This window comes from Oryctolagus cuniculus, chromosome 2 (assembly GCF_964237555.1).
Source record: "Oryctolagus cuniculus chromosome 2, mOryCun1.1, whole genome shotgun sequence".
In the NCBI taxonomy this organism is placed as follows: domain Eukaryota; kingdom Metazoa; phylum Chordata; class Mammalia; order Lagomorpha; family Leporidae; genus Oryctolagus; species Oryctolagus cuniculus.
The window spans coordinates 175,495,487-175,523,110 of NC_091433.1; the positions used below are offsets into that span (position 1 = coordinate 175,495,487).

At 49.8% G+C, this 27,624-nt stretch overlaps 2 protein-coding genes across 2 annotated transcripts in view; both read left to right on the forward strand.

Moving 5' to 3' along the window:
• The first annotated feature begins 225 nt into the window (after window positions 1–225).
• Window positions 226–2,996, forward strand: FNDC4 (fibronectin type III domain containing 4). Its single transcript, XM_051841881.2, has 7 exons — window positions 226–358; window positions 532–676; window positions 767–882; window positions 1,095–1,299; window positions 1,713–1,802; window positions 2,082–2,206; window positions 2,394–2,996. Exons 2-7 carry the CDS (start codon window positions 592–594, stop codon window positions 2,427–2,429), a joined length of 657 nt encoding a protein of 218 aa, XP_051697841.2. The 5' UTR covers window positions 226–358; window positions 532–591; the 3' UTR covers window positions 2,430–2,996.
• Window positions 2,997–4,735: 1,739 nt separating this feature from the next.
• Window positions 4,736–27,624, forward strand: part of IFT172 (intraflagellar transport 172) — a 42,785-nt gene continuing 19,896 nt past the window's right edge. Inside the window, exons 1-18 of the mRNA XM_002709949.5 lie at window positions 4,736–4,940; window positions 9,914–10,057; window positions 10,258–10,370; window positions 10,796–10,835; window positions 11,129–11,194; window positions 11,414–11,493; window positions 11,691–11,778; window positions 12,595–12,809; window positions 13,652–13,775; window positions 14,185–14,280; window positions 15,094–15,255; window positions 15,591–15,644; window positions 15,877–15,980; window positions 16,155–16,240; window positions 22,625–22,737; window positions 23,498–23,665; window positions 26,531–26,667; window positions 26,886–26,993. Coding sequence (XP_002709995.2) covers window positions 4,902–4,940; window positions 9,914–10,057; window positions 10,258–10,370; window positions 10,796–10,835; window positions 11,129–11,194; window positions 11,414–11,493; window positions 11,691–11,778; window positions 12,595–12,809; window positions 13,652–13,775; window positions 14,185–14,280; window positions 15,094–15,255; window positions 15,591–15,644; window positions 15,877–15,980; window positions 16,155–16,240; window positions 22,625–22,737; window positions 23,498–23,665; window positions 26,531–26,667; window positions 26,886–26,993 — 1,937 coding nt within the window. The 5' untranslated portion in view covers window positions 4,736–4,901. The remainder of the gene's footprint in view (window positions 4,941–9,913; window positions 10,058–10,257; window positions 10,371–10,795; window positions 10,836–11,128; window positions 11,195–11,413; window positions 11,494–11,690; window positions 11,779–12,594; window positions 12,810–13,651; window positions 13,776–14,184; window positions 14,281–15,093; window positions 15,256–15,590; window positions 15,645–15,876; window positions 15,981–16,154; window positions 16,241–22,624; window positions 22,738–23,497; window positions 23,666–26,530; window positions 26,668–26,885; window positions 26,994–27,624) is intronic.

Genomic DNA, 27,624 nt, shown 5'->3' on the forward strand with positions numbered 1-27,624 from the left:
AGCGCTGCGGAAGGCGGCGGCTGGCTCGCCGGGACGGTCACATCCCGCTGCAGGGGCTGGCGGGGGCAGCCGCACTGCCTCGCGCCGGGGGACCCAGGCCCGCGGCCAGGCCGCTCCGGCAACGCCCCCTGCTCCCTGGCAGGCTGCGCGACCAGTCTGAGCTTGAGGTGGGGGGGCTCCCCAGACCCGCGCCCGTGCCCGCGCCGCCTCTGCCCCCTCCGCAGCTCGGCCCCGCGCTGCCCGCCTCGCCGGGCCGGCGCCGGGATGGGGTAGGGGCAGCGCCAGAGTCGGGCGATGGGCCCCGCTCTGGGCACGGAGCAGCCCCCCGAGGCCTGACCGACCGCGAGGACCCGCGGAGGTGGGTGTGGGCAGGGCGGACCGCGCGCGGGGGGCGCAGGGCTAATACGGGGGCGGGGGAGGAGCTGGGGGAACGCGGGAGAGCGGCTGCGGGCCCCAGGCGCCCGGGACGGCGGCTTGCCCACCGTACATTCTGGGCAGCCCTTGACCTCCCACAACTCCTGCTGCCGCCAGGACCCCGCCTGGAATGTCAAGCGGATACCCTCGTGCCCCGCAGCGGACGCGGTGGGGACCATGGCTTCGCTGATGCCCCTCTCCCCATATCTAAGCCCCACGGTCCTCTTGCTGGTCAGCTGCGACCTGGGCTTTGTGAGAGCGGGTGAGTAAAGAGGTCGGAGCGGGGTGGGGGCCGACCGGAGAGGGCCTGTGGGGGAAACCTGTTAGCCTGCTCACACCCTGGCACCCGCAGATCGGCCGCCCTCTCCTGTGAATGTGACTGTCACTCACCTCAGAGCCAACTCAGCCACCGTGTCCTGGGACGTCCCAGAAGGCAACATCGTCATTGGCTACTCCATTTCCCAGCAAGTACGACCCACCCTCCCACCGCCCCAACCCGTGTCCTTGGCTCTCTGGACTTCCTCGGAACTCCCCGGGCAGAGGTGGGAAGCCGGGAGGGAGGCTAGCGTTTCCCAGCTCCAGCGGCCCTTTCCATCCTCCCCCCCTTGGAGTTCTTGGATGCTCTGGGTGAGCCCTGTGGCGCGGGCCTGGAATGAGGCCGTGCCCTCGTCTCCCTGCAGCGGCAGAACGGCCCCGGGCAGCGTGTGATCAGAGAGGTGAACACGACCACACGGGCTTGTGCGCTCTGGGGCCTGGCTGAGGACAGTGACTACACGGTGCAGGTCAGGAGCATCGGCCTCCGAGGAGAGAGCCCTCCAGGGCCCCGGGTGCACTTCCGAACTCTCAAGGGTTCTGACCGACTACCCTCCAACAGCTCCAGCCCAGGTGAGGAGGATCGGAGCTACTGGACGCCCTGGCTTTAGCTACTGGGCTTCAATGAATAGCAGGATGATTTAATTCCTTGTACTGCCAGGAAAGGAAGCGAAAGCAGGTGGGCAGCGGCTGGGTAGAGCCAGGCCATAAGGAATCATTTAGGGGATGGGCTTTTCAGCCTCTTTTCACCCAACCTCATTTCTTAGCATCACGTGCAGCCTTCCTGAGCAAGTACCTGACCTGTAGCCCTTCTGCCTTTTTGTTTTTCGCCACCTGTCCACCAATGGTGTCCTCCAGGGGGGAGCTGCCCTACAGCAACTTCAGGGGCAACCCAAGGGGTCTAGTCTAACTCCGCCCCCTCCCCCAGATGCTCCATCGCTAGCTGGCTCCCAGTCACCCGGAGTCTGTCTCTCCTCCTTTGTCAGGTGACATCACGGTGGAGGGCCTGGACGGAGAGCGGCCGCTGCAGACGGGGGAGGTGGTCATCATCGTGGTGGTGTTGCTCATGTGGGCTGGTGAGTAAGCAGCTGGGTGGGGGGCCCAGGGACTTAGAGAGTGAGACTCAGTGCGGGCAGGCAGGAGGTGACCAAGGGTGTCAGGAGAGCAGGGGGGAGACGCTTACTGGAGGGCGGCTGATCGGGAGAAGTTTGAAGAGAATGAGAGGAGGCTGTTGGAGCCCAGAGAGGAAGATCGCCTGGGCACCAGGACTTCAAGGAGTTTCTCCTTGCACCGTCTATAAGCTATGTGGGTACGGTGCTACCCTTCAAGGCTGAGACTGTATTGTTGTGTTTCAGCTGTAATTGGGCTGTTCTGCCGTCAGTATGACATCATCAAGGACAACGACTCCAACAACAACCCCAAGGAGAAGGGGAAGGGGCCAGAACACAGTCCTCAGGGAAGGCCAGTGGGGACGAGACAGGTGATGTGGGGGCCAGTGAGGGTGGCAAGGGTGACTTTACCCCAGAGGAGCAGCCAGGGGAAGGCAGGGGGCAAAAAGGGGCAGGACAGGCAGGAGAATGGACGGTCCGGGGGTGGGGAGGCCGGCAAGCACGGGGGGCGCCCACTACATTCCGGAAATTAGAGACCCAGGCCATTTTCTTTCACAGAAAAAGTCACCATCCATCAACACCATCGACGTTTGAGTGACGAAACAGAACTCGAAGACAGCTGCGCTAAGGACCTGGGGATGGGGCTGGGGTCAGGCTCAGGGACAGCCTACGACGGTGATCTGCCCGAGTCTCCCAGAGGGTGATGGCGCTCCCACACTCTCAGGCTGGTACCCATCCTCTTTCCACTGTGAGGAGGGCCCGAAGGTAGGTCTGTTAGAGCCTGCACCCCTGGACCTGGAGAGCGGCTGTGAGATGGGATAGCTCCTCCCATCCCGCAGGGCCAGGGGAGCGTGACCTGTTCAACACTACCCCATTCGGTCCCAAAGAGGGGCCCCATTTCACCTGCATCAGGACTCTCGGCACCCCCAGCTGCTCTCACGTCTTGCCTCTGGGCCTCAGAGAGGGGCGCTGCAGCGGGCCCTCCTCCTCTCCCAGCAGACGGAAGGCGTCGTCCGGGCCTAGAGGCAGATGCTGTACTGCACTACTCTAATGTCTTCCACGGAGCCTCAGGTGCTCCCCCGCTCACCGGCAGCCCCTCCAGCTGCTGGTGATCTCACCCCTTGGACATTTTTCCAATAAAGGTTCTTGGACAAACTGGAACTGACTGTATGGTATACTGTACAGTGTGCTGAAGACGTGGCCCCGCCTTGTCCCTCTCCTGGCTCTCCGGGGGGGCCCTCAGATCACCTCCAACTCGAGAGGCGCAGACTCACTGGCAGGTGCTCGCTTCTGTTCTCTAGCCTGGAATGGGTGGACAGGGATGACCCAGAAGAAAGGGTGTAGGACGCTAAGGCCTAATTTCTTTTGCTTTGTTTGGTGAGAAGGAGGGAAAGGAGAAAAGACGTGAGCGCTCCCAGCACCAGTGGAGACTAAGCTCTATCACGCGAGAGGGCCGCCAGCCTTTCCGTCTTTACTGCTGACACTGGCAGCCAGCTCTGCACCATTTCATGTTCGGATTCCTTCATTACCACGGGGCTAACGGTCCACACAGGACTGAGCACTGGGGACCGACAGAAGTGGATCCCTCTGTGCCACCTGCTCCTGTCCTGTGTGTTCCTGTGGCTGCATTCTTGCCTTTGCTCTCCCTTTCATCTTTGTCTCTGTTCAGCAGGTCCAAGTGAATAACAACTGTTGAGCAAAAATGAGTTTGTATTCACGCTTAGCCACCATGACCTGAGGGTGATTCTGGAAATAAAACTGAGGGATTGTGTCTCCCCTGTCAAAAGCATTATAATATGGGCTCTGAGGCCTACTTGTGTCCTGTGGAAAAAGGGGGCTATTCCCCGTGCTTTCCTTACTTGCAATGGGGAGTTGGTGGCAGTGAAAGAAATACCTACTGACATTCTCAACCCCAGCGGGGGAAAGACACAGAGTCTAAATGGAGAGCATATGAGACACTTTCTGGAGGGTTACGGGTCATTCCCAACGGGGATTATGAAGAACTCCTTTTGAGCTTTTTGATCTCTCTGCTATGCTACAAGAAATTAGAACAGAAAGTCTCAAAGGGACCCTAACCCAAACAAAGATCAAGAAGTCACTATCTTTAACTAACCACGCTGCCAGCCCAGGTATCACAAGGCTTAGCCAGAACCTCTCAGGTGTGCCAAGCTTTGGTCTGCCCTGCCCCCTGAACCCTAAAAGCAACCTGCTCTAAGCAGCAGTCTCACCTACCCATCCGGGGCATTTTGTCTTTCCCTGGTCAAGAGTTCCATAACACTCACATCTCAAACTCTGGAATCACCATCATTTCTTGGGACAAGAGTGTCAGGGGGAATATACAGAAGCAAAACGCGGTGATAACGAGCTAGGAGTTGGGAAGGAATGGAATCATTGTGTTGAAATCAGCTCTGGGTTGAATCCTAGTTCCATCCGGTACTGACTGCGTTAGTTTGGGCAAGCGACCCCTCTAATCTCAAGTCTCCCGGTTGGTAAAATGTGGCTAATAATAATGCTATCCCCTTCAAAAGGTGGTTTTGAGATTAAGTGACAACACGCGCGTATACTTTGCACATACTGAATATTCAGTTAGCTATCGGTATTAGTCCCGTGATCCTGTGCAAGCTGCATAGCCTATTTGGGTCCCTTTCGGTCGATTGCAAAAGGGCTATCACAGCAGCCGCGCTGCTCTCCCCAGAAGTTGTAAGGATTCAGAGAATGCACTCAGTCACGTACAAGCACTCAAAGAGCGAGAAAGCCTACATTACGATTACGATTACGTAGGACCAGGAGTTGCCGAAGCCCGTGGGCGGGGCTTGGGCTTGGGTTTGCAGACAGCGACGGGATTGGTCAGGAGAGGACTCCGCCCTCTCGAGGGCCCGCCCTCGCTTTCATCGCGCTTGCGCACGTTCTGTTTTCTTCGGCGCGCACCTACGTGTGACCCTGCGACGTGTGTTGCGCTCGGGTCGCGTAAGCGTCCGCGGCTGTCGCTGCTGCTGCGTGACGGGTTGTCCAGGTAACCACGGGAGTTGTCGCTGTCGGGTAGCAGCTGAGAGACAGGTGTGCGCCATGCAGTTGAAGCACCTGAGGACCCTGCTGAGCCCTCAGGTGAGGAGTTGCGTGTCTCTCCCCTCCCCCGCCCGCCCTACGTTCCCAGAACAGTAAGGGAACTGCAGTTTAATGATGTTGGGCGCCTACTGTGTGCAGAGCGCAAAGTTTGCGGCGGCAATCCGACTCTGCCCCGTTGGTCCGGCGTGGAGTAGGCGAGGTGGACCGCTAGCCATTGTGGTTTTCATTACATTCCATAAATGCCGGTGGTGTGCCAGGCCCCGTGCTGAACCTTTGGTTCTGACGGTGAAGCCGGAGCTCGTCGGATTCGGAAGAGGCCGGGCACCGGGGGAGGAGTCCCGAAACGGTTTCGTCCCAGCTCCGCTACCCTTTAACCAAGTATCCTGCTGTCTGACCGTAGTCCTTGTCACACAGCGTCCCTCTCCGAACACTCACTGGCTTCTCCGTTTTGAAAACCAGAGTACCGATAATAGCAACTCAAGGGTTTTCGGGGGAGAGTTAAGTACATACGCCAAAGAGCATTGTAAACTGAAAAGCAATGTGAAAATGGTTTGACCAAGCTGAAACCACAGGATAATATAAAGCTGGTAAGAATATCTTCATTATTGAGTGCTTAGTATATCCCAGGCAGCATAGCTGAAAGGCAGGATTGTGGTTTATAGAGTCAGCTGTACCCGGATTTAGCTGCGAACCATGATCATCTCCCATATGTGTGTGGTGGGAGTTGTAAACTTGGGGAAAGTCCTTCTTTTCTGTGCCTCACCTTCCCCACCTGGAAAGGGGGAATAACAGTAGCATCTACGCCAGAATTATGAACTAAAATGGGATACTGCATGTCAGACACCAGCTGGCCTAGTCTATTCCCTGCCTCATTGGATTCTGTGACTGTCCTATGAGGTATATATTGTGAGAAAGGAAAATTAATTAATTGTTGGCATCAAGAATGCTTCCCAGAAGTGGCATTTGACGCCCTGGGAAGCAGCAGGTGGTGGATCAAGTACTTGGGTCCTTGCCACCACCATGGAAGACCTGGATTGAGTTCCGGGGTCTCCTTTCCTGGCCCAGCCCTAGCTGTTGTAAGCATTTAGGGAGTGAGCCAGTGGTGGAATATTTCTGTCTGCCTCTATCTCTGCCTTTTTTTAGTGAATACTTTTTTTTTAAGTTTGTGGAAATGGAATTAAAAAAGTCTCTTTTTTCAAAATGCATTCATAATAGAAGGAAATTAGAACAAGAGAGCACTGTTCTCATTGCTCAGTGAGCTGCCCTCTGAATCTGTAATTTAAAATTCCTTTACCTTAATGGAAAAATAGGAAATGAAATCCTTCAGTCTCTGAAAATTATATGATGTCATGGTGCAAGTACGGCCAAGGCCCAGGATTGGGCACAGCCATGAGGCGGGATAATTAGCAAAGCTCGGGGAGGAGCTCTCAGTCCTTCCAGCCTCAAGTAATGAAGACTGGAAAGAGAATGGCCGTGGTGTGGCTGCTTTCTGGCTTGGTTTTGTTGTGTTGTGAAAGGGAACCTTTTTCCTTCTGATTTTGGGGGTAGATGGCTTAAGAGTGAAAGGTGATGAAGGGCCGGCGCCGTGGCTCAATAGGCTAATCCTCCACCTTGCGGCGCCGGCACGCCGGGTTCTAGTCCCGGTCGGGGCGCCGGATTCTGTCCCGGTTGCCCCTCTTCCAGGCCAGCTCTCTGCTGTGGCCAGGGAGTGCAGTGGAGGATGGCCCAGGTGCTTGGGCCCTGCACCCCATGGGAGACCAGGAAAAGCACCTGGCTCCTGGCTCCTGGCTCCTGCCATCGGATCAGCGCGGTGCGCCGGCTGCGGCAGCGGCCATTGGAGGGTGAACCAACGGCAAAGGAAGACCTTTCTCTCTCTGTCTCTCTCTCTCACTGTCCACTCTGCCTGTCAAAAAAAAAAAAAAAGGTGATGAAGTCAGAGCTCTAGAGCGCGAGGAATTAAACAACTGGAACAGAAGCTAAATGTGTTTTGTTTCATGGAGGCAAGTCCTTAGTGGCAGAACCACAGGGAAGCAGAGCTGGTGGTGGAAGGGACAGACGCTGAGAATAACCCACCAGATGATCACTTCCAGCTTGGGTCCCCGTGAAGTGGAGAGTTAAGGAGAGGACGAATAGCATTTTTCATCCTAAGTTGCAACTCTAATTATCTTGTACCCATTCTATACCTTTCACTGTCTCTTCCTCTTTGCCAGTTTAGTCCCAAACTCCTTAGCTTCACTTCAGAGGTTTTTCTTGAACTGGCCCAGTCTGTTTTTCCTGCTTTACCTCCTCTATTTTTATTTATTTATTTGAAAGGTATAGTTACAGAGAGAAGGGGAGAAGAAGATCTTCCATCTGTTGGTTCACTCCCCAAATGATCATAATGGCCAGGGCTCAGCCAAGCTGAAATCAGGAGCCTGGAACCCCATCCAGGTCTCCCACATGGGGGCCCAAGCACTTGGTCCATCTTCTACTGCCTTCCCAGGTGCATTAGCAGGGAGCTGGGTGGGAAGTGGAGCAGCTGGGACTCCAACCAGCACTCATAAGGGGTGCTGGCATCACAGGCCATAGCCTACTCTGCTGTGCCACAATTCCAGCCCCCCTATTCTATGTACATGGTAGTTTCAGCTAGCCTAAGTTACTCTTCCTTGACCAGAACTTGCCTTTGCTTATGTTATTCATTGTAATTTCCTACTCAACTGTATCCATCCTTCAAATCCTAATTTTGGTCATGTAAGTATAAAATTATCTTGGGCTTCTCCAAATGAAACTGTATAACACACTTCTTTTATGGGACTCTTCTTACTTTGTACCAGCTTAGTAACTCCTAGGGATAAGTTGCACTCTGTGTCTCTCTCCAAGAGCCTTTCTCAGTAGAGTACTCAAAATATATCAATTGAATGCATAGCTGAAGACCTAAACTTGGGGTCCACACTGTGATGTAGCAGGTAAAGTTGCCGCCCGCTGGCACTGGCATCTCATGTGGGTGCCAGTTTGAGTCCTGGATGCTCCACTTCTGATCCAGCTCCTTGCTGTTGGCCTGGGAAAATGGTATAGGGTGGCCCAAGTGCTTGGGTCCCTGCACCCATGTGGGTGACCCAGAGGAAGCTCCTGGCTCTGGCTTCATATCAGCCCGGCCCAGCTCTGGCTGTTGCAGGCATTTGACGAGTGAACCAGCAGATGGAAGATATTTCTCTCTCTCTCTCTAACTCTGCCTTTCAAATAAATAAAGCTTGAAAAAAAAAATAAGGAGAAAACTTGTCAGACTGCTTGAATTTATTCCAGTAGCAGATCTGGGATACAAGGGAGCAAAGAGCCCATTACACTGACACATTGGTGCAGTTTATTTGGCACTTTGCCTCTTAGTGCATTTGCATTGTGGGTGTCTAGAAACACATTGTTCTCCCAGTCTTGGGTCTGATGGCCTTGGAGTCCAGGATGAGCCACAGGCATCTCTCTCTCTCTCTCTCTCTCTCTCTCTCTCTCTCTCTCTCTCTCTCAAAGATTTAGTTATTAAAGATTTATTTATTTATCTGAAAGGCAGAGTCACACACAGAGAGAAAAGCAGAAAGAGAGAAATCTTCCATCTGCTGGTTCACTCCCCAGATGCCTGCAACAGCAAGGACCCCAGCCAAAGCCAGGAGCCTATAGCTTCTTTTGGGCCTCCCATGTGGGTGCAGGGGTCCAAGCATTTGGGCCATCTTCCCTTGCTTTCCTAGGCACATTAGCAGGGAGCTGGATCAGAAGTGGAGCTGCTGGGACTTCATCTGGAGCCCATATGGCATCCCAGCATCCTAGGCAGTGGCTTAACCTGCTGTGCCACAGTGCTGGCCCCAGACTTCTTTGTTTTAAGGAAGGGACAAGGGTCCAGCATTGTGACATAGCAGGTTAAGCCACCGCTTGTGATACTGGCATCCCATATGAGTGCTGATTCAAGTTCTGGCTACTGGGATTCCAATCCAGCTCCCTGCAAGTGTGCCTGGGAAAGCAGTGTAAGATGACCCTTCTGGCCGGCGCCACGGCTCACTAGGCTAATCTTGTGCCTTGCGGCGCCGGCACACCGGGTTCTAGTCCCGGTCAGGGCGCTGTATTCTGTCCCGGTTGCCCCTCTTCCAGGCCAGCTCTCTGCTGTGGCCAGGGAGTGCAGTGGAGGATGGCCCAAGTGGTTGGGCCCTGCACCCCATGGGAGACCAGGAGAAGCACCTGGCTCCTGCCATCAGATCAGCGCGATGCGCTGGCCACAGCACGGTGGCCATTGGAGGGTGAACCAACGGCAAAGGAAGACCTTTCTCTCTGTCTCTCTCTCTCACTGTCCACTCTGCCTGTCAAAAAAATAAATAAATAAAAATAAAAGATGACCCTCCCCTGCCACCAACCTGGGAGGCCTGGATGAAGCTCCTGGCTCCTGGCTTCTGCCTGGCCCAGCTCTGACCTTTGTGGCCATCTGGGGAGTGAACCAATAGCTGGAAGATCTCACCCTCTCTGTCTCTGCCTCTCTGTCTGTAACTCTTTCGAATTAAAAAAAAAATAATATTAAAAAATAAGGAAAAGACCATGAAAGGAGCCGGCGCCGTGGCTCACTAGGCTAATCCTCCGCCTTGCGGTGCCGGCACACCGGGTTCTAGTCCCGGTCGGGGTGCTGGATTCTGTCCTGGTTGCCCCTCTTCCAGGCCAGCTCTCTGCTGTGGCCCGGGAGTGCAGTGGAGGATGGCCCAAGTGGTTGGACCCTGCACCCCATGGGAGATCAGGAGAAGCACGTGGCTCCTGGCTTCAGATCAGCGTGGTGTGCTGGCCGCAGCGCGCCAGCCGCAGTGGCCATTGGAGGGTGAACCAACGGCAAAAGGTAGACCTTTCTCTGTCTCTCTCTCTCTCTCACTGTCCACTCTGCCTGTCCAAAAAAAAAAAAAAAAAGGAAGAAAATTGACTAAAATCACCATAGAAACAGTGGAACTTGGGGCCAGGCCAGTGTTGTGGCAGGTAAGGCCACCCCCTGTGATACCCATGTTTCTCTGCAGGATGGAGCTGCAAAGGTGACCTGCATGGCTTGGTCCCAGAACAATGCCAAATTTGCTGTCTGCACCGTGGACCGAGTGGTATTGCTGTATGATGAACATGGGGAACGAAGAGATAAATTCTCCACCAAACCAGCTGACATGAAGGTAAAGAGGGTACTTCTGTGTGCCTACGGATGGGCTGTACAAATTTGGAAGACTTCCTAGCCCACCTGCTTGCCATAGGCATAGGAAATGGCCTATTCCAGCTTTTCTTGGAATACATCTCTCCAGACTGTTAGAACACACATGTACATTTTTTCTCTTGTGTATACTCAGTGTGATTTTTTTTTTTTTTGATCTCTTAGTATGGCAGAAAGAGCTACATGGTGAAAGGCATGGCTTTTTCTCCTGACTCCACTAAAATTGCCATAGGACAGACTGACAACATCATCTATGTCTACAAGATTGGAGAAGATTGGTGAGGCTAGAAACTGGGAGATAGGATGGCCCAGCAAAGAAGGGGAGGGCAAGAGAAGTGCCCCACTGGGGAGGGGGAAGAGTGGGATGGAGAGCCAAGTCCAGGCAGGAATGACAGAGACTTTCTGGAGTCTGCTGTTCCTTCCCTCCCATTGCCTGCCCGCTGTGTTCTGCCGTCCCATCAGTCTGGGGTCCACAGGAGGCCCTGTGAGATTCTGGGATCTAGAGGGTGTTGCGTCTTTGCTATGAATTGTTCCCAAGCTCCTCGAGCTGCCTCAGGCCTCCTTCCAGCCTTCTACAGAGCGGTAGGAAACTCTAGAGGCCAGGGAAGGTGTTTGCTCTTTCTTCCCTTCCCTCAGCATGATTTTTTGGCCGTTTACTTATGGAAGTGGTTTTTAATGGGCTTTCCCTCCTTTTGCTTGGCAGGGGTGACAAGAAAGTCATCTGCAACAAGTTCATCCAGACGGTAAAATTCAGACCAGTCCTGGGAGCTTAAGATGAGCACACTGTCAGTCTGCTCATAACTGTAACCAGGAGTTGCCTTTTGGAACATCTGAATCAGGCTTGTCCTGGGAGGAGCGTGCTGCCTGTCCGCACACCTGCTGTCATCTCTTTTTCTGCTAGGAGCCCGGCTGTGTCCCCTCCTTAGGGATAGGAGATTGGGGTGTGGCATGTGGGGAGGAGGGGGAGGTGTTCTCCGTGTTAGACCTGTGCTAACCCGCACAGATGCATTGTCCTTCTCATCATGTCTCCACACAGAGTGCTGTCACTTGTCTGCAGTGGCCAGCAGAGTACATCATTGTCTTTGGTCTGGCTGAAGGGAAGGTAAGGAGGGAGGGGAAGCACAGGAGAGGCGGGAGTGGGAAGGTGGTTCTGGAGAGAGCAGCGCGCTCTGCCTTCTCCCTGAGGGGCAGGGGGCCAAGGGGGGACGGGGGACGCACGGGCGCCAGTTGTATTGTTTTGGCTCTTTTCTTTTTCTTTCCTTAGGACTTTGGGTGAAGTTCAAGGTGGCCTAACCAGGCTTATATTGTTCCCTCATTTCAGGTTCGTTTAGCAAACACTAAAACAAATAAATCGTCTACCATCTATGGGACAGACTCTTACGTGGTATCACTGACAACAAAGTGAGTAAGGGAGAGTCTCAAGAGCTTAAAAATGTTAGGAAAAATCTGTCTAGGCTGGGAGACTGTAGTATGAAAGATGGGAGGGCTGGAAACAGGAGCCGTAGGTAGGGTGGAGTTTGACAGAGAAGGGGACTTTCCTGGGGAGAGAGAATGATCTCTTCCCAGGTTTTTCTCCCTTCCTCCTTCCCCCTTTTTAGCTGCTCTGGGAAAGGAATCCTCTCTGGCCACGCAGATGGTACCATCGTTAGGTATTTCTTTGACGACGAAGGCTCTGGAGAGTCGCAGGTATGAATAAAGGGGGCTCTAGGGTGGGGTAGAGGGGATTCCAGGAGCCCCCCAGAAGAGGTTGGGCCTCTGAGGTGTTGAGATAGAGGTGCTTCGCAGGAGGGAGCAGGCTAAGGAGGAAGACCTCAGGGAGACAGCTGGGCGCTGCCGCAGGAAGGGGTGGTGTTCAGGAGACTGGAGCTCGCCGTTTATAGGAAGGCTGACTCAGCGGAAGGGACCTTTAGACGAAGAGAATGAAGACTGAGGGGAAGGGAAAGTGAAGATTATTCCCATGTATGCTTAAAAAATGCATTTATGTATATCAATTCATAGAAAAAAGCTAACCATTTTCCCTGGAGAAGGGAAAGGAAAGACGAGGGATAAAAGGGAACTTGGATGTTTTGCTTTATATAGCTCTGTGTTGGAATCATTTACACTCAGTTATTTAGATAATTAACTCAGCCCCCTAAAAAAGAGGACCACGTGCTTGCTCTCTGTGGGCCGAGACAGTGTTGGCTAAAGTGCAGGACGCGTGCCTCTGGGGAATTTCACCAAGCGCATATGAAAGGTCTTCAGCACGCAACTACTTTGAGGTTTCTCTAGAGCATGAAGCCAGCAAAGTGCGTGTATGTCGTGTGTTTGCACACACACGCTCGCACACAGGGATGAGACCAAAAGATGGTTTGTGGAGCCTTCAGACTTAGGAGGTATCACGGTGGGAAGGTGTTGGGAGGAAGCTCTCTGCAGGGTGGGGTGGTCAGAGAGTGTCTGGTGCTGGAAATGAGGCATTTCCCAGGCGGAGTCCTCAGAAAGTGATTAGCCCTCCTTCTGTCCCAGGGGAAGTTGGTTAACCACCCGTGCCCACCCTATGCCTTGGCTTGGGCAACGAACAGCATCGTGGCTGCAGGCTGTGATCGGAGGATCGTGGCCTACGGAAAGGAAGGACACGTGCTACAGACGTTTGATTATAGCCGTGACCCTCAGGAGCGGGAGTTCACCACAGCTGCAGCAAGTCCCGGAGGCCAGTCGGTGGTGCTGGGAAGCTATGACAGGTGGGTCCCCCTCCAGTCGCACCTTCTGTCCGCTTTCCGCGTGCGCCCTCTGCGGTAGCCACATTATCCCGCGAGTGACTGGGAGATTGGACCACAATCAGGCATGTCTTCAAAGGCAGTCTCAGAAGGCCATTCGTGCACTTCCCTCTTCAAGCTCCTGCCATCCATTGGCCCACTGGCAGTTCCAGAATGCACCGTGCCTGTGTTTCACCTCCGTGCCTCTCCCTGGACTCCCATAGCAGAAGTCACCTCCATTTCGTTCGTGTCTCCACTGCCCCTTTCAGACCACCGGCGTGGAGTTTATCACATTCTGTTATGGTTTGGTGTTCGTGTGTACAATCGGGCTAAACTGAAGAGTCCTTGAGAAGAGGGCTTTTTGCTCATCTTCTTATCTCCACTGACTAAATTAGCAGTTAGTACTTCCTATGTGCTCAGCTGCTTGGGGAATGAATGGCAGAACAGCAGATAACCAGCTAGGACTGGATCCCCCACGTTCTGGGAGTGGGTTTAACCCAGCCTTGTCAGGCCTGTCTCCCAAGCCTGTCAGTCTTATGTTTCTCTGTTGCTTTGTCTTCCCTGACTCCATTTCTCTTTTCTTTTTTCATTACTTCTCTACCACTAACGGTTCCTTTTTCTCACCTGCCCTTTTTCTTTTCTTCTCTCCGCTGTCATCACCCGTACTCCATTTTATTTTTGCCTTGATCTTCCCAACTTCCTTCCTTCCCATCGTTGTGCCATCTCCTACTAGACTTGCCGCCTCATCTGTTCTCCTATTGTCTTTCCTCTGAGATAGCAAGACCAGTCTCTTCCTTCTCTTCTAAAAGTTAAATGCTTTGTTTCAGACTTCGAGTGTTCAACTGGAGCCCTCGAAGAAGCATCTGGGAAGAGGCAAGGCCCAAGGAAATTGCTAACTTATACACCATCACTGCCTTGGCCTGGAAGCGAGATGGCTCACGGCTGTGCGCGGTGTGTTACTCCTAGCCCTTTTCTTCATTGTTGACCCCCTCCGAACTAGAAAAATATCCTGCTTTATCCTGAAGCACTCTTCCCTAACACTGAAGAATCTACTCTCTCCTTCTGAACCCAACCTAAAGATTCAGTGTTAAAGGCAGGAAAGAGAAATTTATACTTAAGTGGACACCAACAGGGCAGAGTTGTGTAGGCTGGGCTGATTTCTCTATTATTATCCCTCCAATATACAGTGCCTTTGAGCCCTGTGATTGCTCCGTCTGTCCTTCTGCCGCTTCCGACAACTGCCAGTCTTTTCACTGCCAGTGCCTCAGATTCTACAGCCTAACGCTTTGAGGCCATCTCTGGATGTGCTGCCGTGCCTGTGTGCTGTGTGTTAGTCTCTGTGCCTTCCCTTTCCTTCTAGGGTACACTTTGTGGTGGTGTGGAACAATTTGACTGCTGCCTCCGAAGGAGCATTTACAAGAACAAGTTTGAGTTGACTTATGTGGGACCTAGCCAGGTAAGCAGCTTGAGAGCTTGCCACTCCGACGTTGTGTGTGGTGCATTCCCTGCCTTCTGGCCACAGTCAATGTCAAGTGTAATGGCCATCCTTCTGGTAGAGCTGCTCCAGGGAGTAGAATGTGTCAGGGCTCGTTCTTCCAGCCTCTTCCAAAAAAAATGCTTAAGCTTCAGGCTTAGTGCATGCTGTTGACTGGGGAAGTTGATAAATAGGACAGCCAAGATGAACTCTTGTTTAGGGCCTCTGAACTCACTGGGCATGATGCTGCAAGCTAAGTTTTTAGTTCCTGAGCCTACTTTCTCCTTTTATCTACTTCTTTCCTTCTTTCTTTCCACTTAGTATTCATTGGCTCCTTCATTCTTTCGTTCTCTCCAGAGACATTTATACATTCTCTGCTATGTGTCAGCACTGTTAGGCATTGAAAATCTGTAGATGAGTATCTATGGGATATTGTTCCTTAACCAAGGAGATCATTATAGCAAAGAACACAAACATATCAAAAAATAAAAGACACTCTGGTGAATGATATAAAGGTTTGTATAGGGAGCTATTAGAACAAAAAGAGAGTGATTGGTTTTACTCAGTGGAACTTTGAGAATCATGTGAGTATTGAAAGAGGTATGTATGGAAGCGTTTGCTAAATAGTGAAGCCCTACATAAGCATAAGGATCCATCATCAGCAATATCCTGGCCCAGGGAGGAAGCCAGCTGCTGGCTTTGTTCAGCACTGTGGACGTGGGCAAAGGGCATAGCATGTCCACCCCTCTTTTGATCCGGGGAAACCTAAGGGGCTCAGACTTGTCCCTTACCAAGGTGATTGTGAAGAACCTGTCGTCGGGGACCCGAGTGGTGCTCAAGTCACACTATGGCTACGAGGTGGAAGAGGTGAAGATCCTGGGGAAGGAACGTTACTTGGTGGCCCACACGTCAGACACGCTGCTGCTGGGGGACCTGAACACCAATCGCTTGAGTGAGGTAGGGACCAAAAGTGAAGAGGTGGGGAATAGGACAGCCTGGCTTGTTACCTCTGTGAACCCAGGGTCCCTGGGGGTAAAATCTCCATGGGAGGTGCCAACGTTCTCTTCTCAGGGAATGAGACTCGGAGGGTTGGAGTCCTGGAACAGGAATCACCATGGTTGGACTGTTTTTATGCTGTCTATCAGAAACATAGGGACCAAGGCAAAATCTGCCATTTGTGCAACGCCAAAGCCTCCCTGCGCTTGATCTCTCTGTCTCCCACTTGTCACTCTTCAAGTGGTTTCTGAGTTGATTGTCTACATTGTTTCTCAATGTCTGTTTTCCCTTTACAGGTAGCCTGGCAGGGATCTGGCGGCAATGAGAAGTATTTCTTTGAGAATGAGAATGTGAGTAGAGCTTGATTGACCATCAGCATCGTGGTGAGCCTATTTCTGGCTCCTATGTCAGAAGGGTGGCAAGGGATGGAGGGACAGCTGATAAAGAAAGAGAGAGGCTGAGATAGGCAGGGGAACAGAACAAGGAGAAACGTGGGAGTCCCCTTGAACTGATAGTACACCTCCCTCTACTGTTCTGCTGCATGCAACCTTCCTACCATATAACAATCCCATTCTTCCCCAGGTATGCATGATCTTCAATGCTGGAGAGCTAACCCTGGTGGAATATGGGAGTAATGACACCCTGGGTTCTGTACGCACTGAATTCATGAACCCCCACCTCATCAGGTAACCTCACACAGCTCTCTAAATCCTTACAACCCAGAACAATTCCTCTTTGACTTTTGCATTCTATCTCCTGAGGTTAGTCTAAAACCTCCAACCCACAAGTACTTCAGAGCCCTTGATAAATATCCTGACTACTTATGCCCATTTGGCCTTACTTCACCCTTCATATTTCAGCGTCCGTATTAATGAGCGGTGTCAGCGAGGAATGGAAGATAATAAGAAATTGGCCTATCTCGTTGATATTAAGACCATTGCTGTAGGTAAGACACTCATAATTTTAATAATGAAATAGATGTTTGTATTATACTCCCATATCTCAGGGATGTGTTAGATGGTGAATCCAGGAATCTGAGAGACACCAGGTAAATACATAACTCCACCCTTACAGTAAATATGTGTAGTGCCCAGTCCATATGCATAGGCCTATACCTGGATGTCTAGTATATATCCATTCATATATACTATATAGATCTGTCCATATTCATGTTACCAGGACTCGAAAATTATGAATGTTTGAGAGGAACCATTAGCAAATTTATGAATTTTCCAGTTTAGGCTTCATGGAATCAAAGACTCTTAAAACTAGAAGAGAGCTTATTTTTTGTATAGTTTGTTGTTGGTAACTATAATGACAAAGACTTTATTTTCATCTCACAAATGTTTGGATTTATACATTTTATTTTATTAATATTTAATTTTTATCATGAGATGGTTCAAGCATAGTAAAAAGTACAGAGAATAATATGGAGTTCTCTAAAAAGTATAGAGAATGGCTTACCTATATAGTATAACTGTAAGAATGGGGCTCAAGTCAAACCAGCCACTTCTCTACTTACTACCTGTGTGATCTTAGCTGCTAACTTACATAACCTTTCTGTCTCTCATATCCTCACCAACAAAATGGGGATAAAACTAATATTTGCCTCATAGGAAAAGACCTTAGGCAAGTTTCTGGTACACATTAAATACTTAATAAATAAATGTTAGCTATTAATAATGATGTTATTACTTATTCACCCCTACCCAGTTATGTCAAATCCTAACATCTGTTATTCGTGGACATTTAAGTTGTTAATTTTTCACTACTACAGTGATTCAGTTTAGAAGTCTATATGTAGAGTGGAACTGCTGAATCATAGAGGAAGTATATCTTTAACTTCACTAAATAATTTCTAAATTGTTCTCCAAAGAGGTTGGATCAATTTACACCTTCCTCAGCAGTTAGAGTTCTCGCTGTGTGATATTCTCTCCATTACTTGAAATTGCCTGACCTCATAATTTGGCTCACTGTTGTATGTGAAACAATATGTGATTGTATTCATTTCATTTATTTATTGGCCATTTGGATTACTTCTGTGAATTGCCAGTTCCTCTCCCTTAACTCATTTTTTTAAGGTTTTATTTATTTAAGAGAGTTACAGACAGAGAGAGAAAGGTCTTGCATCCGCTGTTTCACTCCCCAGATGGCCACAATGGCCAGAGCTGAGCCAAACCGAAGCCAGGAGCCAGGAGCTTCTTCTGGGTCTCCCATGTGGGTGCAGGGCCCCAGGCACTTGGGCCATCTTCTACTGTTTTCCCAGGCCATAGCAGAGAGCTGGATCAGAAGAGGTGCAGGGGCCAGTGCAGCTCCGGCCATTGCAAACAGTTGGGGAGTGAGCCAATGGAAGAAAGATGTCTCTCTCTCTGCCTTTCCTTTTCGCTCTGTGTAACTCTTTCAAATAAACAAATCTTTAAAAAAAAAAAAAGAAGGCCGGCGCCGTGGCTTATTAGGCTAATCCTCCACCTTGCGGCGCCGGCACCCCGGGTTCTAGTCCCGGTCAGGGCGCCAGATTCTGTCCCGGTTGCCCCTCTTCCAGGCCAGCTCTCTGCTGTGGCCAGGAGTGCAGTGGAGGATGGCCCAAGTCCTTGGGCCCTGCACCCCATGGGAGACCAGGAGAAGCACCTGGCTCCTGCCATCGGATCAGCGTGATGCGCCAGCCATGGCGGCCATTGGAGGGTGAACCAATGGCAAAGGAAGACCTTTCTCTCTCTGTCTCTCTGTCTCACTGTCCACTCTGCCTGTCAAAAAAAAAAAAAAAAATAAGAAGAAGAGGAGGAGGAGGAGCCGGGACATGAACCGGCACCCGTATGCGATTCTGGTGCTACAGGTAGAGGCTTAGCCCGCTGTGCCACAGTGCCGGCCCGCCTTAACCCATTTTTTAAATCAGGTTGTCCCTTATTGATTTGAAGTTCTTTGCAAATACATATGTAGACTCTTGGTTATTAGCATCACAGAAATTTTGTCTCAGCCTGTGGCTTGTCTTTTTATATTCAGACATTTTACATTTTAGTGTAGTTCATTTGTTACTTTAAAAAGTTTCTGATTTTTGAGGCCTTATTTTAAAAATTCTTCCCTATGCCTTCCTGTACTTTAACACTTTAAAACTTTGCTTTTCACCTGGAATTTATTTTTGTGTATATTGTGGGTAGGGATCTAATTTTGGTTTTTTTCCCATATGCTTAACCAGTTATTGAAAGTCCGTTCTTCACCCACTAATTTGTAATGCCATTTCTCTCATAAACCAAATTTCCATACAGATGGACCTATTCTGAAGATAGTATTACATTTCATGAATATTCTATTTCTTTAAAAAAAATTTGAATGTATTCATTTGAGAGTCAGAGATGTCTCAAATGCCTGTGATGACCAGGCTGAGCCAAGGCTGAAGTTGGGAGCTGGGAACTTAACCCAGGTCTCCCCTGTGGAGTCAGGGACCCAAATGCTTGAGTTTCTGCTGCCTTCCCGGGTGCACATTGGCAGGAAGCTGGAGTCAGGAGCCAGTGCCACAGCTGAGTACCCAAGCCAGGAACAACAGTGTAGGACTTGGGCATCTTAATTCCTGCCAAACACTCACCCCATGAATATTATATTTCACATCATGTTGTTGAGTTCAGATACATAGGTATCTATGATGGAAATAATTTTTTATTTATTTATTTTTAAAGATTTATTTATTTATTTGAAAGTCAGAGTTACACAGAGAGAGGAGAGGTAGAGAGAGAGAGAGGTCTTCCACCCGCTGGTTCACTCCCCAATTGGCCACAATGGCTGGAGCTGCAATGATCCGAAGCCAGGAGCTTCTTCCAGGTCTCCCACATGGCTGCAGGGGCCCAAGCACTTGGGCCATCTTCTGCTGCTTTCCCAGGCCATAGCAGAGAGCTGGATCGGAAGTGGAGCATTCAGGTCCCGAACCAGTGCCCATATGAGATGCCGGCACTTCAGGCCAGGGTGTTAACCCACTGCGCCATAGCGCTGGCCCCAATAATAATGTTTTATTACGCATAAGACAGCTGAGATTATAGTGGCAATAAAGGGCCATGAAACTTTGGACAATACGATTCACTGTGTAGGTCCCCTTTTCAATATATGTAAAATGACAGTTCTTTTTTTTTTTTTTTTTTTTTGACAGGCAGAGTGGACAGTGAGAGAGAGACAGAGAGAAAGGTCTTCCTTTTTGCCGTTGGTTCACCCTCCAATGGCCGGCGCGGCCGGCGCGCTGTGGCCGGCGCACCGCACTGATCCGAAGGCAGGAGCCAGGTGCTTCTCCTGGTCTCCATGGGGTGCAGGGCCCAAGCACTTGGGCCATCCTCCACTGCACTCCCGGGCCACAGCAGAGAGCTGGCCTGGAAGAGGGGCAACCGGGACAGAATCTGGCGCCCCGACCGGGACTAGAACCCGGTGTGCTGGCACTGCTAGGCGGAGGATTAGCCTGTTGAGCCATGGCGCCGGCCATCTTTTCTTAACCTTTTCTGGTCACCAATTCCTTGGAGCATCTAATAAAAAATCATAGAACCCTTCACCAGAAAAAAAATGTATATAGGCGCACATAATTTTGTGTATAACTTCAGGGTTCACAGGAAGACATCCTTGTAGCTCTAGCTTTTTGTGATTCTACTTAGAACTGGGACATTGAAACCTGGCTTGACCACTTTGCACTTTGTTTTTAATTTTTTTATTTTGGAAAGTTTTTGATTAACATGTATACTTGTACATTTTCTGTGCAATATTTTATCAGTGTATAGCCTGTGCACTGATCAAATCAGTCAGCATTTCCATTTCTTATGGTTTCTCTGTTTGCAGCCTGCCAGCTCCTCTCTTCCCGTTCTTTATACAACATGTGATACATTACTGTGAATCGCAGTTGCCCTATTATGCTGTGGGATGTTAGACCTTGCTACTATCTATACCATTTTGATTTTTTTAATTATTTATTTATTCATTTATTAGAACAATAAACAGAGTTCCCATTTGCTGGTTCACTCTCCAAATGTCTGCAAGGGGGAGTGGAGCGCAAAGTCAAGAATTAATTCTCAGGGGCCAGCAATGTGGCGTAGTGTGCTAAGCCTCTGCCTGCAGCAGCAGCATCCCATATGGACTCTGGTTCGAGTCCCAGCTGCTCCTCTTCCAAACCAGCTCTCTGCTATGCTCCTGGAAAGCAGAAGAAGATGGCCCAAGTCCTTGGGTCTCTGCACCCGCGTGGGAGACTCAGAAGAGGCTCCTGGCTCCTGGCTCCTAGCTTCAGATTGGCTCAGCTCTGGCCATTGCAGCTATTTGGGGAGTGAACCAGAGGATGGAAGACCTTCCTGTCTGTCCCTCTCTCTCTGTCTGTAACTCTACCTGTCAAATGAATAATTGTAATCTTTTAAAAAAGAATTCATTCTAGGTCTCCCATGTGGGAAGCAGTAACTTAACTTGTTGGGCCATCACTGCTGCCCCCAGAGTCTGCATTAACAGGAAGCCAGAACCAGAAGATGAACCAAGGCACTCCTGTGGGATGCAGGCTTCCTAACTGGTGGCTTAACTGCTAGACCCAATAGCCACTCCCATTTTACTTATTGATTAAATTAACATTCATTTTTAAGTTTATCTTCCCAATTTTAGAATGTGGCAGTACTGGATCTTCGGCTTAAAAATATGTAACAAAGGCAGGCACACTGTTTATTAATCATATATGTCAGGGAGACTGGCATTGTGGCGTAGTGGCTAAAGCTATTGCCTGCGATGCCGGCATCTCATATGGGTGCCCAGTTTGAGTCCCGGCTGCTCCACTTCTGATCCAGCTCTCTGCTATGGCCTGGGAAAAACAACAGAAGATAACCAGGTGTTTGGGCCCCTGCACCCACATGGGAGCCCTGGAAGAAACTTCTGGCTCTTGGCTTCAGATTGGTCTAGCTCTGGCCATTGCAACCATTTGGAGAATGAACCAGCAGATGGAAAATGCCCCCTGCCCCCATCTCTCCTCCTTCTGTAACGCTTTCAAAATAAATAAATAAATCTTAAAAAAAAAAAAAGAAAGAAAATATTGTATGTCAGGGGCCAGCACTGTGGCATAGTGAGTTAAGCTACTGTTTGCAATGCTGCATCCCATATCAGAGTGCCTGCTGTAGTGCCAGTTGCTCAACTTCTGATTCAGCTCCCTTCTAATGTGCCTGGGAAAGCAGCAGTTAATGGCCAAGTAGTTGGGCCCCTGCAACCCACACGGAGACTCAGATGGAGCTCTGGGCTCCTGACTTCAGCCTGGCCCAGCTCTAACCATCACAGCCACTTGGAGAGTGAACCAGCAATTGCTGGAAGATCCCTCTCTCTTCCTCCTTCTCTCTGTCTCTGTGTCACCCTGTCTTTCAAATAAATAAATCTTTTTTTAAAATATGTATCAATATGAGTTGTGGGTGGTGGTTAATGAGCAGACTGCCTGAAGCCATTGTTTCTTCTGTTTTCTACAGGATTCAGACCAAACTAAATATCCATCCTCTGGTTTGACCAGGCTAATTTTAGACAAAGATTTCTCTCATTTTACCTGAGTGCCATCCCCACTGCTTGCACTTGAGTGTGCTTATACCACAGGCACTCCGATATGTGTAACTCCCGGAGAGAACGCGATCATCAAGGGCGCTTCATTCATCAGCTTTGTCTCACTGTGCTGTAATGGGTTCAATGCGGTGTGCTCAGTGCTGCCCTCTAGAGGACTTCAAGAATAACAGAAGCAACTTGCTCAGTTCTGCAAGAGTCCCAGAGAAGAAATCACTTAAAAAAAGATTTTTTTTTATTTGAAAGCCAGAGAGACAGATATTTCCCATCTCCTGGTTTACTCCCCAAATGCCTGCAACAAATCAGGGCTGGGCCAGACTGAAGTCAGGAGCCAGGAACTCAATCCAGGTCTCCCATAGGGGTGACAGGGACCCAACTATTTGAGCCGTCATCTGCTAACTCCCAGGCTGTGCATTAACAGGGTGCTAAAATTGGGAGCAGAGCTGGTACTTGAACCCAGGCGCTCTGACATGGAAGTGGACATCCCAGTCAGTGTGCTAATTGCTACGCCAACACCCACCCCCAAAATCACATTTCTTGTTGGGTCAGGACCTTTTGAGTTAACTACAGAATTAAATAAAACCATCTACACTTCTACAAGAAACCAAGTTTCTTAAGCATCCTGGCAAAATTATGGCATTATTTCCATTTGCGTTTTATAGTGGCACACTCTGAGCTGAAGTGACATCCTTAAGCCCCAGTGTATGATTGTAAGACAGATTTTTATGAATTACTTCATGCCCTGCATATGAGTATATGGAATGTCTCTTCTAACTCTATCTCCTTTACTCTGTAGTGGACCTGATTGGTGGCTACAATATTGGTACCATCAGCCACGAAAGCCGTGTGGATTGGCTGGAACTAAATGAAACTGGACACAAGCTCCTCTTCAGGGACCGGAAACTTCGTGTAAGAAGTGTTATTAGGGCCCTAGGCATGGCTGGTCTGTATAGGGCATGAGGCAGGCTGCTTCCAGGGATAGTTAGGGGCAGGATTGGGCGGAATTTCTTGGTGCTATTCCAATAGCATCGTGAAAGGTATGGAAGAATCAGTGTTGTCTGTATCCAGTGTCACACCCTGACCTGTATTGCCCTTGAGAAGATTGTACTGTGATGGCAACAAAGTCAAGAGGGGAGTTTAAGTTGGTTTCTCTCTCACTGTTCACAAGTCTGTGCCCTCCTGAAATCTCCTAGCCCTGCCCACTGCCTCCTCCTCTGCCCAGACCTGGCGTCTCAGTACTCTTCAGCTGCACTCACCTGGTGTCGTTCAAGCAGCTTGAGGAGTCTCCTCCCAGCCCTCATGGGTTCTCATCTCAGAATGGAAACACCAAAGAGTTCAGCCTTGGGGCCAAAGAGACAGTCTGGTGATTTTTCATTTCCCTGAAAGCTATATCACAAATTATCAGATAATCCAATTTATTTGATGGCCTTCCTTCTGTAATCCAAGCTGGCCCAGAGTTGTTCTAAATATAGATCTCTGTTCTTTTGGTCATCTCTTATTTGGGATCTGCCAGCTTAGCACACAAATTTCAAGGGCTGCAGGTCAGTGAGCTTTGCAGTTCTGCATGGAGCTGACTGGTGTGCCATTTCATTTCACCTGTAGGGAAATTCTGCAAATCAGAAGACACCCCCACATCCCCTTCTAACTGTGCTCTCTGTCTCTCCTTCAGTTGCATCTGTACGATATTGAAAGCTGCTCAAAGACCATGATCCTCAACTTCTGCTCCTACGTGCAGTGGGTCCCCGGAAGCGACGTGCTGGTAGCTCAGAACCGAAACAGCTTGTGTGTGTGGTACAACATTGAGGCACCTGAGAGGGTCACCATGTCTTCGATCAGGGTATGTGGACAGCAGGGGACCTCAGACCTGGTCAAGCTGATTAACTGGAGCTCTGGAGGGGACTCTGAAGCTTCCTGCCTACCTTTCATAATCTCTGTGACGGAGCTGGCAAGCGATGCTAAAACTCTTCCCCACAGTGGAGAAGTCCTTAAAACCATCCTTGTTCAGATTCCTTACGTTATATTAGACCCTTGGAGTGTGGATCTCCACGTCCCAGTGTGGCGCCCGCTCCAAGTGGGAAGGTCCCTGATAGCACAGGTAGCTCTGTGCCATCTTCTCGTGTGCTGCTTGCTGCTGTGAGCCATTCAGAATTCCCTTTTTCCCAGCTTGCAGATCAGATCTCCTTTCCTGTCCTACCACAACATCACCGCCACCCCAGCAGTCTTCCCAAAGGTGGGAGTAGTCTGTGGAAACAGGAGAGAGGCAGGCCCCTGAGCTGGGTTGTGGGTATGGACAATGCACCTGATGCTTTCGTTTTGTCCCTTCTCTGTAACCTCTTTTTTTCCTCCTTTCTTGCCTTATTTTAGACTGAGTCTAAAATCAGTTTGTTTTATCTTTATTTTTAAACACCTTTTATTCACTTTTTTAGCTGGAGATGATATATCCTATTTCTATAGCAGTCCTGAAAATTTCACAGGCTTTTAAAAATTTTTTACAAAGATTTATTTATTTGAAAGGCAGAGTTATGGAGAGAGAGAGAGAAGGTGAGACAGAGAGGTCTTCCATCTGCTAGTCCACTCCTTAAATGGCCACAACGAGCTGAAGCCAAGAGTAAGGAACTTCATGTAGGCCCCCCATATGGGTGGCAGGGACCCAAGCACTTGGGCCATCCTCCGCTGCTTTCCCAGGCACAGTAGCAAGGAGCTGGATCGGAAGTGGAGCAGCTGGGACTCGAACCGGCACCCATAAGGGATGCTGGCGTCAAAGGTTGGCAGCTTTAGCTGCTACGCCACAGCACTGGCCCCAGGTGTTGAAACTGTAAATATCTAAAGTTAATGAGCATCTAACCACCGCTTCTTTGCAAACGGTACAAGGACCTTAAAACGCATTAACTTTGATCACATCCCCTTTGCCATTTTTGTCCAGTATTTTTATTTCTAATCATTTAAAAATATATATTTATTTATTTATTTTGAAAGTCAGAGTTACATATGGAGAAGGAGAGCCAGAGAGAGAGAATATTCCTCGCCCTGGTCATTCCCCAGATGGCCACAACAGCCATTACTGAGCCAGGCTGAAGCCAGGAGCCAGGAGCTTCATTTGGGTCTCCCACATGGTGATAGGAGCCCAAGCATGTGAGCCATCTTCCACTGCTTTTCCCAGGCCATTAGCAGGGAGCTAGATAGGAAGTGAACATGAACCTGGGACATGAACCAGTGCCCATATGGGTGCTGGTGTCACAGGTGGTGGCTTTATGCGCTACGCTACAAGGCCAGCACTTCTAATCATTTTATATGCAGAAAATTAGACATTAATCATCTACTGGTTCATTCCCCCAAAAGAACACAACAGCAAGAACTGGGCTTGGCAAAGCCAGGAACCAGGAATGCCATCCAGGTCTCCCACAGGGGTGGTAAGAACCCTAACATTACATGAGCCATCACCACTGCCTTCCAGGGCCTGCAGTGACAGGAAGCTGGCATGGGGACCAGAGCTGGGAATCTAACTCAGGTACTCCAGCGTGAGATGCGAGCATCTTAACTGTTAGGCTAAATGCCCACTGCTATAACTGTTGCTTTTAATATATGAAATCTTTGAAGATCTAAAACTGTTGTTAGTATTTATCATTTAACTGTTTCATAGTGGTTTGTTTCTTTGCATTTTGTTCTTTTTTTTTAATCATGAGCTCATACGACCTTGAATGCAATATTTAATCCTGAGTGTTTAACACAGACATGTTTTCCTCTGGAGTTGATTCACGGTTGCTTCCACAGGAATCAGGTGTTATAGTGGTTGGTCCTGTTTGTTTAGTGGGTTCTCAGTGCAGTGAGGGAGTTTCAGATTCAACGCCCCCTTCTGCCGGACGGCCCAAGGCGTATGGTCCTGATAATTGTGCTTGTCTTTAGGACAACTGCATCTTTCCTATTTGTTCACTTTCCATTTTTCCTGTTCAGCTTACCGACCTTTTTCTGTCTTTTTTTTTTTTTTTTTTTCTAAAAGATGCTTAGGATAGAGTTAAGGAAAATTTTCTCTAGTGATTTATTCAAATGAGCCCAGAAGTGCATTAAAAATCACGTTCCAGGTTCAAGTTGTGTTTTAACAGGGGATGTTTGAGATACCTGGTCTGGGGACTGGCATTATGAAACAGCGGGTTAAGCCATCTTGAGATGCTGTTATCCCATACTGGAGTGCCATTCAGTTTCCAGCTATTCCACTTCCAATCCAGATTCCTGGATAATGCAGCTGGAAAGACTTGAGACCCTGCCACCCATATGGGCGATCAGGATGGAGTTCCTGGCTCCTGGCTTCAGTGTGGCCTAGCGCCTGCCATTGAAGCCATTTGGGGGGTGACCAGTGAATGGAAGACTTCTCTCTCTCTCTCTCTCTCTCTCTCTCTCTCTCTCTCTCTCTCTCTCAAATAAATAAATCTTAAAGAGAAAGAAAAAAGAACACCTGGTCTGCAGTGCTGCCAGCAGTGGCTGCCATGCAGTGCTAAGATTTTCCCAGCATTGCTGCTGTCATGGCAACGAGTGTACTTTACCCCAAAGATAAAACATTGTTATCTGCTGGAGAGAAACCGAATGTCAGGGAAAGGAGGGCCATGTGTGAGCGATAGGGTTGGGTGTGGGCGGGTCTCTTCTACAGGTGTTTCCGTGGAAGCGCTAACCTGGAGTTTGGGTGGGCTGGGGGAATGAACTTTTACAGGGCGATGTTGTAGGTCTGGAGCGGGGCGGGGGAAAGACGGAGGTGATGGTGTCAGAAGGTGTGACCACCGTAGCCTACACGCTGGATGAGGGCCTTATCGAGTTTGGAACAGCCATTGATGACGGCAACTACACCCGGTGAGAGGCTGGTTGACGCCAACCGGCAGGTGGTAGGAGAGCCTTCGTCCAGGAGGAGGGCCTGGGGCAGGTATAAAACTGGCCCTGTCTAATCAGGGGAGGAGGTGGGGAGAAAAGAGCCAAATACTGGCTGGCCCCGCCCCCCTCCCCGCCCCTGTCCTCCTGCATCGTCAGGAACCTGCCCTCACTCCCTAAGGCTTGCTCCCTTTCTTCTCCAGGGCAACAGCCTTTTTGGAGACCCTGGAAATGACCCCAGAAACAGAGGCCATGTGGAAAACCTTGAGTAAACTGGCACTAAAAGCCAAGCAGCTGCACATTGCTGAGAGGTGAGGTAGCCGTGTAGACAGCTGGGAGGGCCCGCGCTGAGGGGTCTCTGTGGGGGCTGCTCCTGCCCCATGTTGAGGCACTGCTTCCCTTCTCAGTGCTGACAGAGGTCCTCGAGCCCTTCCTGGGCAGTCGTTCCAAACACCCTGCCCTCCTAGATTACGGAGTGTGCCTCTGATCACATCGCTTTCCCTCCCTGCAGCGAGGCGCCCCGTCAGAATTTTTAGCATTCGTATTCTTCACCCCACGCTTTGACGTGTTTATTTCATGTGCTGGTGCAGCAACGTAGTTAATAGGACAAAGCTCGGGACCCCAGCCTCCTTGAGTTCAAACTTTGATTCCAATGACTGACTTGGGTAACCGTACAGAAGTGATTTAATCTTTCCAAAGCCTGGTTTCTTGGTTTTCTCATTGTAAGATGGGGATAATAACAGAATTGCCTTGGTCAAATGGTAGAGAAGGAATGAGAGCATTTGTGCACCGAGCTTGCCACACTACAAGTGCTCAGTGTCCACTGCTGCTGTGTTGGCTGGGAACCATGCGTGATCCCGGTGCCCCACCCTCCCTCATGTGAGCTGTCATTAAGTCCTAAGGATTCTGTCTTCAAAACAGACCCCGAATCCCATATCTGGT

Coding starts and splice junctions, on each gene's coding strand:
- FNDC4 (XM_051841881.2), top strand. CDS start 592: ATGGCTTCGCTGATGCCCCTCTCCCCATATCTAAGCCCCACGGTCCTC. Junction 677..766: donor CCTGGGCTTTGTGAGAGCGG/GTGAGTAAAGAG, acceptor TGGCACCCGCAG/ATCGGCCGCCCTCTCCTGTG. Junction 2,207..2,393: donor GGCCAGTGGGGACGAGACAG/GTGATGTGGGGG, acceptor TTTCTTTCACAG/AAAAAGTCACCATCCATCAA.